At 45.1% G+C, this 13,068-nt stretch overlaps 1 protein-coding gene across 2 annotated transcripts in view; it reads right to left on the bottom strand.

The window, feature by feature from the left end:
• Fxyd6 (FXYD domain containing ion transport regulator 6) overlaps window positions 1–13,068 on the bottom strand; it is a 30,799-nt gene that overhangs the window by 5,946 nt on the left and 11,785 nt on the right. For both annotated transcript variants that reach the window (XM_059267745.1, XM_059267746.1), the window contains exon 2: window positions 419–478. In XM_059267745.1, the coding sequence (XP_059123728.1) occupies window positions 419–473 (55 nt within the window). In that variant the 5' untranslated portion in view covers window positions 474–478. The remainder of the gene's footprint in view (window positions 1–418; window positions 479–13,068) is intronic.

Genomic DNA, 13,068 nt, shown 5'->3' with positions numbered 1-13,068 from the left:
ACACCCAGGGCACAGAGCAGGTATGACTCAGAGCCACAGTGGGGTCCTGAGGTCACAGCATGCCCTTTATTCACCGAAAGGCCAGATCTATCTGTCATCTAGTGACGGATGGGGAAACTGAGACCAAGGGGTACTCATGACTTGCATATATGGTCAGGGTGGGCCAATTAGAGTCTAGGCTGCAGATCCATAGGAGCCCAAGGTATCTGGAGAGATTAACAGAAGGGCAGCTGGACCCATGTGGTGAGCAGTGAGCGACACCTCAATTAGGGTCTGTTTTTCTCTGCTGACTGAAGGAAAGGTCCCGGGTCAGGTGTGAAGCTGCCTCTCAACCCTAATATTCAAAAGGACCAGAACCTTCTACCAGGAAGGGCTATGGCTGCCAGCTGGGCACAGCTAGGTCCTAATGGACTCTTACCACTAGCCAGGACCGCAGGGGCCAACAGGCTGCAAAGGATCAGCACCGTCTCCATGGTGTCTGGGATAAAAGAGGAAGACATTACTCTGGGGCAGAAGACCTTCCTCAAACCATCACCCTGAACGGGACTCATCCCAGCCTTAGCTGTGCGGGGAGCATGTGTGACCCGAAGCTACTTCAGATCACCAGGACCGATGTACCCATTGCCTTATCAGACTCAGAGAGCTCTGCCTGGTCAGCTCTACTATGCCAGATGAATCAGAACACTTAGCATGCACTGTGATACGTCCACACTGCCGGCCTGTAACCGGAAGCTTGGTGACAATAAATAGCCTTCAGAGAGGGAACAGCAGGGCCAAGGTCATACGATGGCTCAGTAACTCATTTAGCATGGGGCTTCTGGGTCAAAGCTTTAACACCCCAAGGACTTTGGAGATGACTGTCCCAGTATCGCCCAGCCTCATTAAGATGTGGGGCTCCTGGTCCAGCTCCCACAGTTAACAGACTACCAGGAAGTCTTTTTTTAAAATTATATATAGTGTGTGTGTGTGTGTGTGTGTGTGTCTATGCATGTTTGCTATATGTGTGCAGACATCCCTGGTGGCTAGAAGATCCAGGGCATCAGATCTCCTGGAGCTGGAGTGACAGGCAGTTGTGAGCTGCCTAATGTGGGTGCTGGTCCTCTGGAAGAACAGTAAGCGTTCTCAAGCACTGAGCTGTCTCTCCAGCCTCTAGGAAGTGTTGATACCAACCTGTAGTCCAGTCAATGAGTGGAAGGCACCCTCTGTTCCCCAAACTCTATTTGGCAAACCCTGACACCCACATATGACCTCATTAAGTTGCGTCCCCCTTCCCCCAAGCTGTTTCCTCTGTATCCATCAGCTTCCTCTAGAGGACCAGATCATCATCTCCCAAAAGGTGACTTGACTGAATAAAGGGAATGTGGACAAAGGTTTATGAGCATCAGCCCCCAGTCCCTCCTTCCCTGGAAGACACTGAGTACTCTGCTGCTGAATCCTGGGGATGAGGTGAGGGACCAGGATGGGACACATGGGCAGAGTCAAGAGCAGGGTCAATTGGCTTCACCCGAGACACGTATCAGTGGAGTTACACTCATTACTCTCAGGTTCAGAGAGTAGTACAGAGTGAGGAGAAGGGAGAAGAACTCAAATCAGGAGTGTCCAAAGCTGCTCAAAATTTTCCGGGTAGGATAAGCCTGGCTACAACTTGACTAGTCTGGTCCCGGCCCTGCTCACTCTAACAAGCGGCTTTGCTGCCATTCACCAGTCAGACACCAGAGGGCAGCATAGCTGTACCCAGAACCATGCCCACCCAAATGTAGACAGCAGAGAAAGAATAACCCCCCACTGTATGAACATATACACCTTGCTCTTCTTAAAATTATGCTTGACATATATATCCAATCACGTCACTTTAGTGTGGTTTTGTGCATATGTAAATGTTCAGTGTCCGAACAGGGCATGCACACGCGCATGTGGACCCAAGAGATTAACGTCAGACATCTTCCTCAACTACCCTGAGCTTTGTCTTTTGAGACAGGGTCACTTGCTGACCCTGGAGTTGACAGATTCGATTTAGCTAGGCTGACTGGCCAGCAAATCCCAGCAATCCTCCTAACTCCCACCTTCTCAGTGCTGAGACCACAGTTAGCTCCCACTCCACCTGGCTTTTCTGGATTTTTTTTTTTTAAACATACGTTCCAGGAATCAAACTCAGGTCCTCAGGCTTGAGGCAAACACTCTAGTGACTGCCTGTCTCCCCAGCCCCTAGTATAGCCTTTTCCTTCTTTTTTAGCTTTATAATTACGATATAATATTTATAGTCTCCCGAGACATGCTTTGATCAACATTGTTCTGAAGTTCTATCTATACTATTACACAGAACCATAGTTAATTCATGTTTAACATGTGATATTTCATTGTGAAGGCAAATTACTGTGTAGTGCTCCATTGTCTTGCTGATGGATGTCTGGTCTCTTTAAAAAGACATCGCTAACTCTAAATGATATAGCTATGGACTTACGTGCGTGCTGCGCGGGCCATATACAGTTGAGAGGTTTTTAACAATTTTGAGCACCCACTCTCAAAAGGAACAGGATATACATTACAGATCAGTGGAAACACATTTGTGGATACTAGAAAACACGGCCACCAAACACCACTTACTGTGAATGATGGACTCCCCTGTTCAGTTTCCTTTTGCAAGAAATATGATGGGGTCCCTTGACAAGTCTCATGCTGCAGCCCAGAAATGACGGCCTAGAGCGAGCATAGCTTTGAAGTCACAGCTTAGGCTACAAACTGTCACTGTTACACGGTTTTAATTGTTCTCTATGGAGGTTATTACCATTTTAACACCCCACCAGCATGATGTGATTTAACTCTGTTACTCTCCATCCTAACCAGTATTTGACATTATCAGTAATCATAATTTATATCAATCTAGAGACATAAAATGTGGCGTTAAATCTGGGTGTTTGTTGTTTCTGTTTCTTTATCCGAGATGGGACTTTCCTTTTTTTTTTCCATTTTCAAATAATTTTCTCAATCTTGACACTAAACCTCAGTTATTGAATATTCCAAAATCTCCTCTCAATGCCTGAGTCATTTTTTTACTGAAGAATTTTTTTTACATCTATTCATTTTATTGTGTGTGTGTGTGTGTGTGTGTGTGTGTGTGTAGGTCAGATGACACCTTGAAGGAAGGTGGTTCTCTCCTACCACGTGGGTGATGGGATCAAACTCAAACTCGTGTAGTCAGGTTTGATGGTAGGCACTACCATCTCCTAGACTGTCTTGCTGGCCCGGTCTTTACTTTTAAAAACTGCCCTACAATGCACAGAATTTCTCAATTGGAATATGGCTGCATGCAATGATTTATGTGTCTTATTTAAGACATTTCTTCACACATTCAGGTCTGTACGAATTTCCTTCTGAAATTTTTAAAACTTATTCTTTCACATTAAGGTTTTTTTTCTCAGAGTGGTCTTAAACCTCTGGATTTGTGACCCTCAGCATCTGGAGGAGTGGCTGGAACCACAGGCATGCACCACCGCGCCCAGCTACACTTACACCTGTATTCCACTGGAAGTGAGGTGTGAGCTAGCGGTCTAAGTCTTACTTGTCTCCCATTCTGATAACCAGGTGTCCCAGAACCATTTGTAACTGCCAGCCCCCTTCCTTATGGTATGCCATAACAGTACCACCGCAAGTCTGGTTTTTGCTTGACTGTGAGGTATTTCCTGGCCTCTTCTTGGGATGTATTGGTTAATTTGTCTTAGTACCCTTCTTACTTCCCATGGATTCTATTGCCTTTTGTCAACTGTGGTCTGAAATTATTGAATGGGAAATTCCAGAAATAAATGATTCATACAGTTTATGGCACACCATTCTACGAATCATGGTGAAAAATTTCATGGTCCCACTCCATCCTGCCCCAGAATGTGAATCATCCTTCTGGTCCAACATCTCCACACTTACATATTACCCGCCATTAATCACTTAGGACCATCTCTTTTATCAGACCAACTGTTCTGTGTTACTGTGCTTGTGGTTAAGTAACCCTTTCTAACATAACAGATGCAAACACAAATACACCAAAAAACTATAAGGTGCTTAGTCAAGAAAATACAATAAGATACGTTGAAGGAGAATCCATATTTAAGAATTGTTATTATAGTATGTTGTTATATAATTGCTCTATGTGGTGGTGTTAATCTTTTCTTAAATTTATATATACATACATACGTGTGTGTGTGTGTGTGTGTGTGTGTGTGTGCGCGCGCGCGCGCGCGCGCACGTTGGTGTTTTGCCTGTATGTATGTCTATGTGAGGGTGTTGGATCACATGGAACTGGAGTTCAGACAATCTTGAGCTGCCATGTGGATGCTGGGAACTGAACCCGGGCCCTCTGGAAGAGCAGCCAGTGCTGAGCCATCCCTCCAGCCCTGGTGTTGTTCATCTTTCTATGCCTAACTTATACAGTAAAACATCACCAGAAGTGAATATGTCTAGGAAACAGCATACTTAGGGTTCGATACTAGTTGGTTTCAGATGTCAATCATCTCCAGGGGTCTCGGGATGTATTCCCTGTGGACGACGGTAACTGCATTAAAAATTGATACCTCTGTCTGTTTCTGCAACTTTTTAATAACCTTGCCATGTTGTAAGAGAGTCTTCCATCCTTTTCTCTTCATTCTTTGAGACTGCGTCACTCTTCCGGACCTTTGCTCACATATATAAATGCAAGAATATATCAACCTCACTTAAGACGTTGGGATTTTCATGAGAACTGTCGTGAATCTACCTGGAGCGACTGGGTGAAACTGACATATTCCTGATTCCAATTGCCTCAAGATTTATACATTTTTTCCTTTTCCAGGGCCTTGTCAATATTCTCTAGTGAAATATCATGATGCCTTCACATAGGTGTTAGATCCACTCAGGGTACATTATAAATTATATTGCTATTTTAAATGTTAACATATTGGGTAGTATGGAGCAAAATAATTGATTATTATCTATTGTCTTAAATACAGTAATCTTAAGCTCTTTTGTTTCTAATAATTTACCCAGATACCTTTGGGTTTTCATTATAGACAGACAAATGATTGAGTGGGGTTCCTCTTTCTAACTGGCACACAGGTTATTTCTATTTCTTGTCTTAGTGCACTAAGACTTAAAGTGAAAACAGTAGAGAAACAGTGATCACACACACATATTCACACACACATTTACACACATGTACACAAATTTGGTCTCGTTACTTATTACTGATTTAAAATGGAGTTCTAATGTCTTGAAAATTCTCCTCTAACACTGGGTTTCCAAGATTTGTTTTATATTAATTATGAATAAGTGTTATGTATATATGGTGGGTTTTCCCTTTTTAATCTAATAAATAATTTTTGTTTTGTTTTGTTTTTTATTTATTTGATTAGGGTTTCTCTGTGTAGCCCTGGCTGTCATGGAACTCACTCTGTAGACCAGGCTCACCTCAAACTCAGAGATCTGCCTGCCTCTGCCTCTCGAGTGCTGGGAATGAAGGTGTGCGCCACCACCCCCCCAGATCAAGCAAATAACTTTTGTATATGGAGTATTAATGTTAAAACTGGGATAAAACCAATGTAATATCCTTTAAATACATGGGTGGACTTGGCTTGGTGTTAGTCTTAGGATTTTTGCTCTTAGGTGCATGAATTTTATTTTACTGTATTGACCTTGCATGGTTTTGGTAATGTGTTGTGATTTCTAGAAGTTTATTGTTTGAAAATTTAATCCTCATTATCAGTGCTATTTGGAAGTTAGGCCTTGGAGATCTACTGCAGTTTGAATTTGAAATGCTCAACCCCCATAGGCTCATGTTTGAACACTTGGTCCCTAGCCTGTGACATTCTTTTGTAAAGTTGTGAAACTTTTGGGAGGTGAGTCTCTCTAGTGCAGTGATTCTAAGCCTTCCTAATGCTGCAACCCTTTAACAGTTCCTCATGCTGTGGTGACCCCCAACCATAACATTATTCCATTGCTACTTCATAACTGTAATTTTGCTACTTTTACTAGTCATAATGTAAATATCTGATATGCAGGATATCCGATATGTAATCCCAAGGGGTCATGACCTACAGGTTCAGAATCAATACTCTAGAGGACTTGATGGTTACAGCCTCACCTCACTTCCTGTCTTCTTTCTGCCGCCTGAGTGCCAATGCAATGTGGCCAGCTGCAGGCTCCTGCCGCCATCCCTTCCCTGCTGTGACTGACTACCCTGTTAGACTGTGAACCAAAGCAGCTCTTCCTTCCTTAAATTGCTCTTGTCAGTTATTAAAAGTTATATTCCACACGTGCTTAGACTATTGTGAATTTCTTTGGCGAGAACTTATATATGCTCAGCAAGTACAATCATTTCAATTTTTATGTTAATGAGTTTGACAGTTTGACTTACCCAAAACTGAACCAGAAATCTTAAGATATGCCATAATCAGGAAAGACTTAAGAAATTTACCCCTATAATCTACTAGGAAGTTTTAAGTTGTCTTATCACCCATTAGCTGGGCCTTTGAGTGGTTTTCTTTCTTTTATTTTTTTTTTAAGATTTGTTTATTAGGATACAGTGGTCCTCCTGCATGCCAGAAGAGAGCACCAGATCTCATTACAGATGGTTGTGAGCCACTATGTGGTTGCTGGGAATTGAACTCAAAACCTCCGGAAGAACAGTCTGCGCTCTTAACCTCTGAGCCATCTCTCCAGCCCCCATTTAGTGGTTTTCTTGATTTATATTCCATCTTTGTGTAATAGTTACTGGTTTTTAAAACTCCTATGAAATAGATACTATTTGATCAGATTCACTGACAAGGATGATGGCCCTCCAGAACCTTGTGTTGGGCCTATTAAGGATACTTGGGCACCCCTGCAAAGAAGCCCAGGTGACAAGGAATTAAGGGTCTTGGTCCCAAAGCCTACTAGGATTTGGCCTGCCCTGAACCACCAAGCAAGTAAGCTTACAAGCAGGTGGCCCAGCCTCCCATGACCTCTACCTGGGTGGGGAGCTTGGCTGTAACCTCTTCAACCCAGACCCACCCAGCTAAGCCTTTCCCTGATTACTGACTTGCAGAAACTATGCAAAATAACCAAGGTCAGTTATTTAAAGCTGCAGTTTGGTGGGTAATTTGATATGAAATCAATACTACAACATATTCACCAGGTAAAACTATTTTTCTAATCCCGAGTCTCCCTTCAAATTGTTTTCCTTCTTGTGAAGACCAACTTCTTTTAAAGAATATCCTTTAATAAAGACGTATTCACTGTAAACTCTGTTTTTATGTATCTGAAAATGTCTTCATTTTCCCTCTTGGTGGACAGACAAATCCCATGGAGAGCCACAGCAGCTTCAACCTTCTATGTTCTGATGTGACCCCATCCCGTTGAACAGAGGCATGTTATGGTTAAGCTTGATTGTCAACTCAAGGGGGGGGGGATCTAAAATCACCATGGAAACAAGTCTCCGGGCATGACTGTGAGGAATTGAGGTGGTAAGACTCCATCCAATGAGCTAAGGTCCTGAGTGGAATAAAACAGAGAAAAGTGAGCTGAACACCAGCTTCATCTCTCTTTCCTTCCTGACTACAACTGAAATATGTTTGAGGGACCATGACCAGCTGTCCTCCTATTCCTGCGACTAAACCCTTCCCTGCCAGGATAGACCGTATCCCCTTGAACCATAAGCCACAATAACCATTTACTCCTTTGGCTGCTTCCTGCTGGGTATTTCATCACAGCAACCAGAAAGGTAACAAATCAGGCTGGAGTTGCAACATGGTACCCGCAATGGGCTGATACTCCCAGGGTGCTTATTTCTAGGACTCAGTCTTAGCGAGCTGGATATTAAAGGGTAGGCAGCCTTGTTGTGAGCAGGCTTACAGAGAGGAACACACGGCAAGAGATTGTGGGGAGCCCCTAGCAGCTCAAAGTAGCCCTTGGCCAATAGCCAGCAAGAGAATAAAGACCTCCATTCATCTGCCATGTAGAGATGAATTCTTCCAGTGAGCAGAGCCCTCCCTAGTCAGTCTTCATGTCAAACTAGAACTCCAGCTTACACCTACACTAGTTTGGTGAGATTCTGAAGTGGAATGCAGCTAGGCTAAACAAGGCTTTCTTTCATGTGTTGCAGGGGCATGCACGCCCATGTGGCATGCCCACGTGCACACATGGAGACCAAAGGAGGCTGTCAGGCATCCTGCTATATCACCCTGTGTCTTATTCCTTTGAGACAGGGTCTCTCACTGAAGCTGGAGTTTGACCGGCAGCCGGCAACCCATCTCTAGCCCTCAAAGAATTGGAGTTCCAGGCACATTCATGGCCACATTTGGTTTTTATGTTGGGGCTGGGGATTCAAACTCAGGTCTTCATACTTGTGTGGCAGTGCTCTTATCTACTGAGCCACATCCCATGTATGAGATATCTGATCTATGTGTGCTCAGCTGGTAAGTTTGCAGTAATTTGTTAGGTTAGGCAGCACTTACAACCACCTCAAGAGAGGTGTCTTGGCCATGCACACATTTCTCTGTGCTTTGAGGTACCGATCCACAGTGTTCTGGTTTCCACTGTTGCGGTCAAGAAGTCTGTTGTTCATGGTTACTCAGAGATGGTGTCTCTCTCTGCCTCCTTCTCTGTGTTTACTGTTTCAAGTTTCACTGAAGTCTAAATGTGGGTTTATTTCTGCGTATTCTGTTGTATTTCTTTTGTCTGTAAATTAATCCTTCTCCTAAGTTATGACCAACTCTCAGGCTTCACCTCTTCACGTAATTCCTCCTTTGCATTCTTCCTATTTCTCTCTTCTGAGACTGTGGCTTGGAAATGTGTTGGACATCTATATTCTGTTCTGCAAATCATCCAGCTGCTCATTCATATTTTCCACTCCCTTGCTTTCCTGTGCTACATGCTGGGTAATTGTTCCAGAATTATTTCTTTTCCCCCTTTAACTGTGTTTAATCTGCTGTTTCACTCATCCACTTAATTTCCTATTTCAATGATTATGTTATTTCTATATGTTCTAGTCAGTTCTTTTTCTAATAACTTGGTCATTTCATTAGCTTTGTTGCCCACTCATTTTTATGACCTCATTGTTTTCTTTCAACATTTTCTTCACAGTTTTTATTTTTTAATTTTTTTTTTGTATCTGCTAATTTCAAAGTCCTGAATTCTTGGGAGTATAAATTGCCTCATGGTTTCTATGATTTTTTTAAACAGTGATTTTTTTTTTATTCCCTCCCAACACACACACATAAACACACACACACACACACACACACACACACACACACACACACACACAACCTTGGTTTAGTAGTTGTTGATGATGAGCTCAAATTTGCTATATTAAATCTGTGGGAAATTCTGAGACTTTGTTTTTCTTTTTCCATGGAGACTGAGAGTAGCCAATACCAGCCTAAGAAAGGTTAGGCCCTCCCATGGGTCCTCAGCTTAATGAGAAAGTCATAGGTTTGGTTCCCAGCCCTGCTGGCTCAGTGTTATGGGTCTCCAGAAGGCAGCAGTACCTACTGACGTTCACGCTCAGCAGCTCTGTTTCAATTTACTTCACACTTTACATAATTGTGCTACTTTGATTTCATAGGATTTTAGCTGGAAGATTTATTTTGGTTTTGGAGTTTAGGTGCTGGTTGATATGCAGAAAAGAGTGACTGGTAAGGGGTACCTCTCTTCCCTCTTGTAGGGCAAGTCCTGCAACAACAAAGCTGGAATCACTACTTTACAGCAGAAAAAATCAGTGTTCAGACAGTCATACTGATTTAAATATACTGCCCAAAGAGGAAAATAAGCCGGATGGTGGTGGTGCATGCCTTTAATCCCAGCACTCAGGAGGCAGGTGGATCTCTCTGAGTTGGAGGCCAGCGTGGTCTACAGAGTGAGTTCCGGGACAGCCAAAGCTACACAGAGAAACCCTGTCTCGAAAAACCAAAAAAGAAAGGAAGGAAGGAAGGAAGGAAGGAAGGAAGGAAAGAAGGAAGGAAGGAAAAAAGGAAGTGTATACCTGTTGTGTATAAAATCCTCTTTCCTTTCTCCCCCCTTCCTTCCTTCTTTTCTTCCCTCTCTCTCTTCTGTCAAATTTATTGCTACTTCCAGACCAAGTTCCTTTTCAAACCACACAATCAAAATATACCTGTGCCTTGTTCAGAGAAGACCACACTGAAAAACTGGAAGGAGACTGGAACTGACATTAAAACCCTCAAATGTGGCTCATGCATATAATCCTGGTACTCAGCAGGCTGAGGCAAAAGGTTTCTCATGAGTTCTAGGCCAGCCCAGGCTACATAGAGAGACCTTGTTTCATAGGTAAAACAAAATTAAATCAACCCTTAGGGGCCTTCCTGGATCTCTAGATGAACCGGCTGGGCATCTCAGCTCGCAGCAGAGGAATTACTGGGCAGGTAGAGCCCTCCTGGGGAAGAAAAGCCCTACCCATGGCAAGGACTCCAGACTACCAGGTGTGGCCATCCACTCTCTGTGAACCCTCAACAGTCACCTCCACAAACGCTCGGCTCAAGGTAATTCCACAAACACTGGACTCCTTGAGAGGGCCATGAATTCCAGATCTGCAGGATAGATAAAGTGATCAAGGCTTGGCTTCGGCTACCAAGGACACGGGGTTTGAGAGCAAAGGCCCTGCTATTATCAGTGAAAAGGACAGTATAACAGAGGACCTGGAATTGCCCATGGAGGAGCTGACATTGTAGCCAAACCTTGAGAGCAGGATGGGATTTTGGTAGATAAGGGTGGAGAGAGAGAGAGAGAGAGAGAGAGAGAGAGAGAGAGAGAGAGAGAGAGAGAGAGAGACACGTGAACAAAGGCAAAGAGGGATGGCAAACAATTCAAGTCGGATCTCGGGGTGGTACTTCACTCAACAGTGGCTGCCTGCAGGGTCGTCCCAGAAGACATCTAAATGAAGCTGGGTCCACCAGTGATGTCTGTATGGCATAAGAGGGAACTGAGACAACAACCCCAGAGTTTCCATTTCTAGTGGCAGACACCTTCCAAAACAGTGAATAACCCAGTCTGAGTGAAGCACGACGGGTGGGCGGTGAGAATCCTGATAAGACAGCTGGAATCAGATTAGGGGGAATCGTGAATGCCGAGCTCCAGAGCGAAGACCTGCCTTTGTATTCTAAAGTAAACACTGCGACCAAGCTGCAGAGTGCTGAAAGAAACACTGTCATGAATTTGAGAAGCGGCCGAGTCTCCGTCCTCCAAGCTGCTGCCGGGGCCTGGGCTACACCAGCAGTCCCCCTCAGCGTGAGTCTCCTCCAAGACTGCCTCTTGGCGGGCCAGACCACGTTGAAAGATCACATCAGTGGTACAGCTGGCACTGGCTGGGAGTCCGGTGGCCAACCACCTACACAGATGACTTTGTTTGTCTGTTAACCAAGGAATTCTATCCTGACCTCCTCTCCCCCACGGTAAGACCCCTGGCTTCTCTTGGCCTCCCAATCTCCACATTCCTCTCCTCCTCCTTACAGGGCGGAAACTGGGCAGCCTGGCGCTCAGCTGAGGTGGGAGGACTAAGATAGGTGGGGGGGCATAGTCATCTCACTTCCAGGCCCAGAGTTTGGGGAACAGATGGGAGGAGGGAGGAATGGTCAGGTGGGGGACTAAGTCAGGCAGAAGTGGATAGGACCGGGAGGGAGGCTCAAGAACATTTTGGGACTCTCAACTTGCATATGAGAACTGTCTTGTTTTGTGGCCCTGGGCCCCTGCATAGAGCCCTGAAGACCTGGCTGGCTGGGACAGGGCACCTGAGAAGGCATCACTGCTGGAGTTAAGGATTCTGTTACATCCTTTTGTCCTGATCGCCACTGCACTAGGCCATTCTGCTTGCTGCCTTTACAGCCCGGTGTGAGGAAGAATTCCATCTCTGTTCCTTCTCCTTTCCGTGAGCCGTTCTATCCATGCCCAGGCACCCTGCGGCTGACAGCAACCCTTCCATGTTCATCTCCTCTCCCGCCATCCCGCTGTTTGCACAGTCACCCACCGCACGTGCAGAGAGCACAATCGGAAGAGTTCCTTCAGCGATTATCTTTCCACGCTGAGTCACATAATTTCACTTAATTGCTGGGTAAAAGCTGCTCAGAAAGAGAAGCCACCAGTTGATGATATAGCAACATGCTATATTACTTCTGATTCCATGCAGCCATGAGATATACCAGGATGCCTGCTACTATTGTCATATAACTTGACAACCGTCTCTCCTTATAAGGCAGAAGTTCCAAATGGTGTAAAATTGCCTCACCCTACCTGCAGACCCTCCTCCCTTCCCTTGCATGGTGCCTGCCTGCCTTCTGCAGACTCAGACCCTGGACCATGCACTCCAGAATCATCACAGCCTGCTTGGATATCCCAGTGAGATGACAGACAGGACATACCCAAGAGGCAGCCTTCAAAGGGCCACAGAGTTCCTGAGCCCCACGGCTTAAGTTTACAGGTCACCTAAGCTGTTATTAGAGACCACGGGACATGATTTAGCTTAGGGAATCTCCACATCTTTCAACAAAGATGCTGTGGGAAAAGGATGCACCGAGTATAGCAAATAACCAAGATGTGAGGTTTCCAGATGGATGTGGTATCTCAGCAGGCCAGGCTGGGATATTTGCCTTTAATCTGGGAAGACTGAGGTCCGATGAGAGAGGCCTGATTTAGCTGCCAGTCACTGGTAGGGCCTGGCTCAAGAACCCATACCTCCGACTACCTCCGACCCTGCCTGCTGATTTGGTGATCGGAGGCTGGGAACAGCCAGTCTTGTATCAGGAGAGCCGGGCGGTACTGAAGGCAGTCTGACGGACGCCAGGGCAGGGCAGTGAGGGGCAGGAGGGAAGCAATTGACAGGCTCTTTTGACTGGAAAATGAGCTTGGGTTGGAGATGCGAAGTTGGGAGGCAGGCTGAGGGGGTACTGCTGGCTCCTGGGACAGGGAGGGAGTTGGTCCAGAAAGTGCCTCTTAGAGATACAACTTAGCCCGGGGAGCTTTCTTCCACAGAGGAGCAAGGCTGAGGAGGCCTTAAAAGGAGCAGGTCCCCGCCGGGAGTTCTCACTTAACACATGCAGAACAGACCATTCTTAGGAA

Source organism: Peromyscus eremicus, chromosome 7 (genome assembly GCF_949786415.1).
Source record: "Peromyscus eremicus chromosome 7, PerEre_H2_v1, whole genome shotgun sequence".
NCBI lineage: Eukaryota > Metazoa > Chordata > Mammalia > Rodentia > Cricetidae > Peromyscus > Peromyscus eremicus.
Note: the sequence above shows the minus strand (reverse complement) of the source record. Positions and strands in the feature narration are given on the sequence as shown.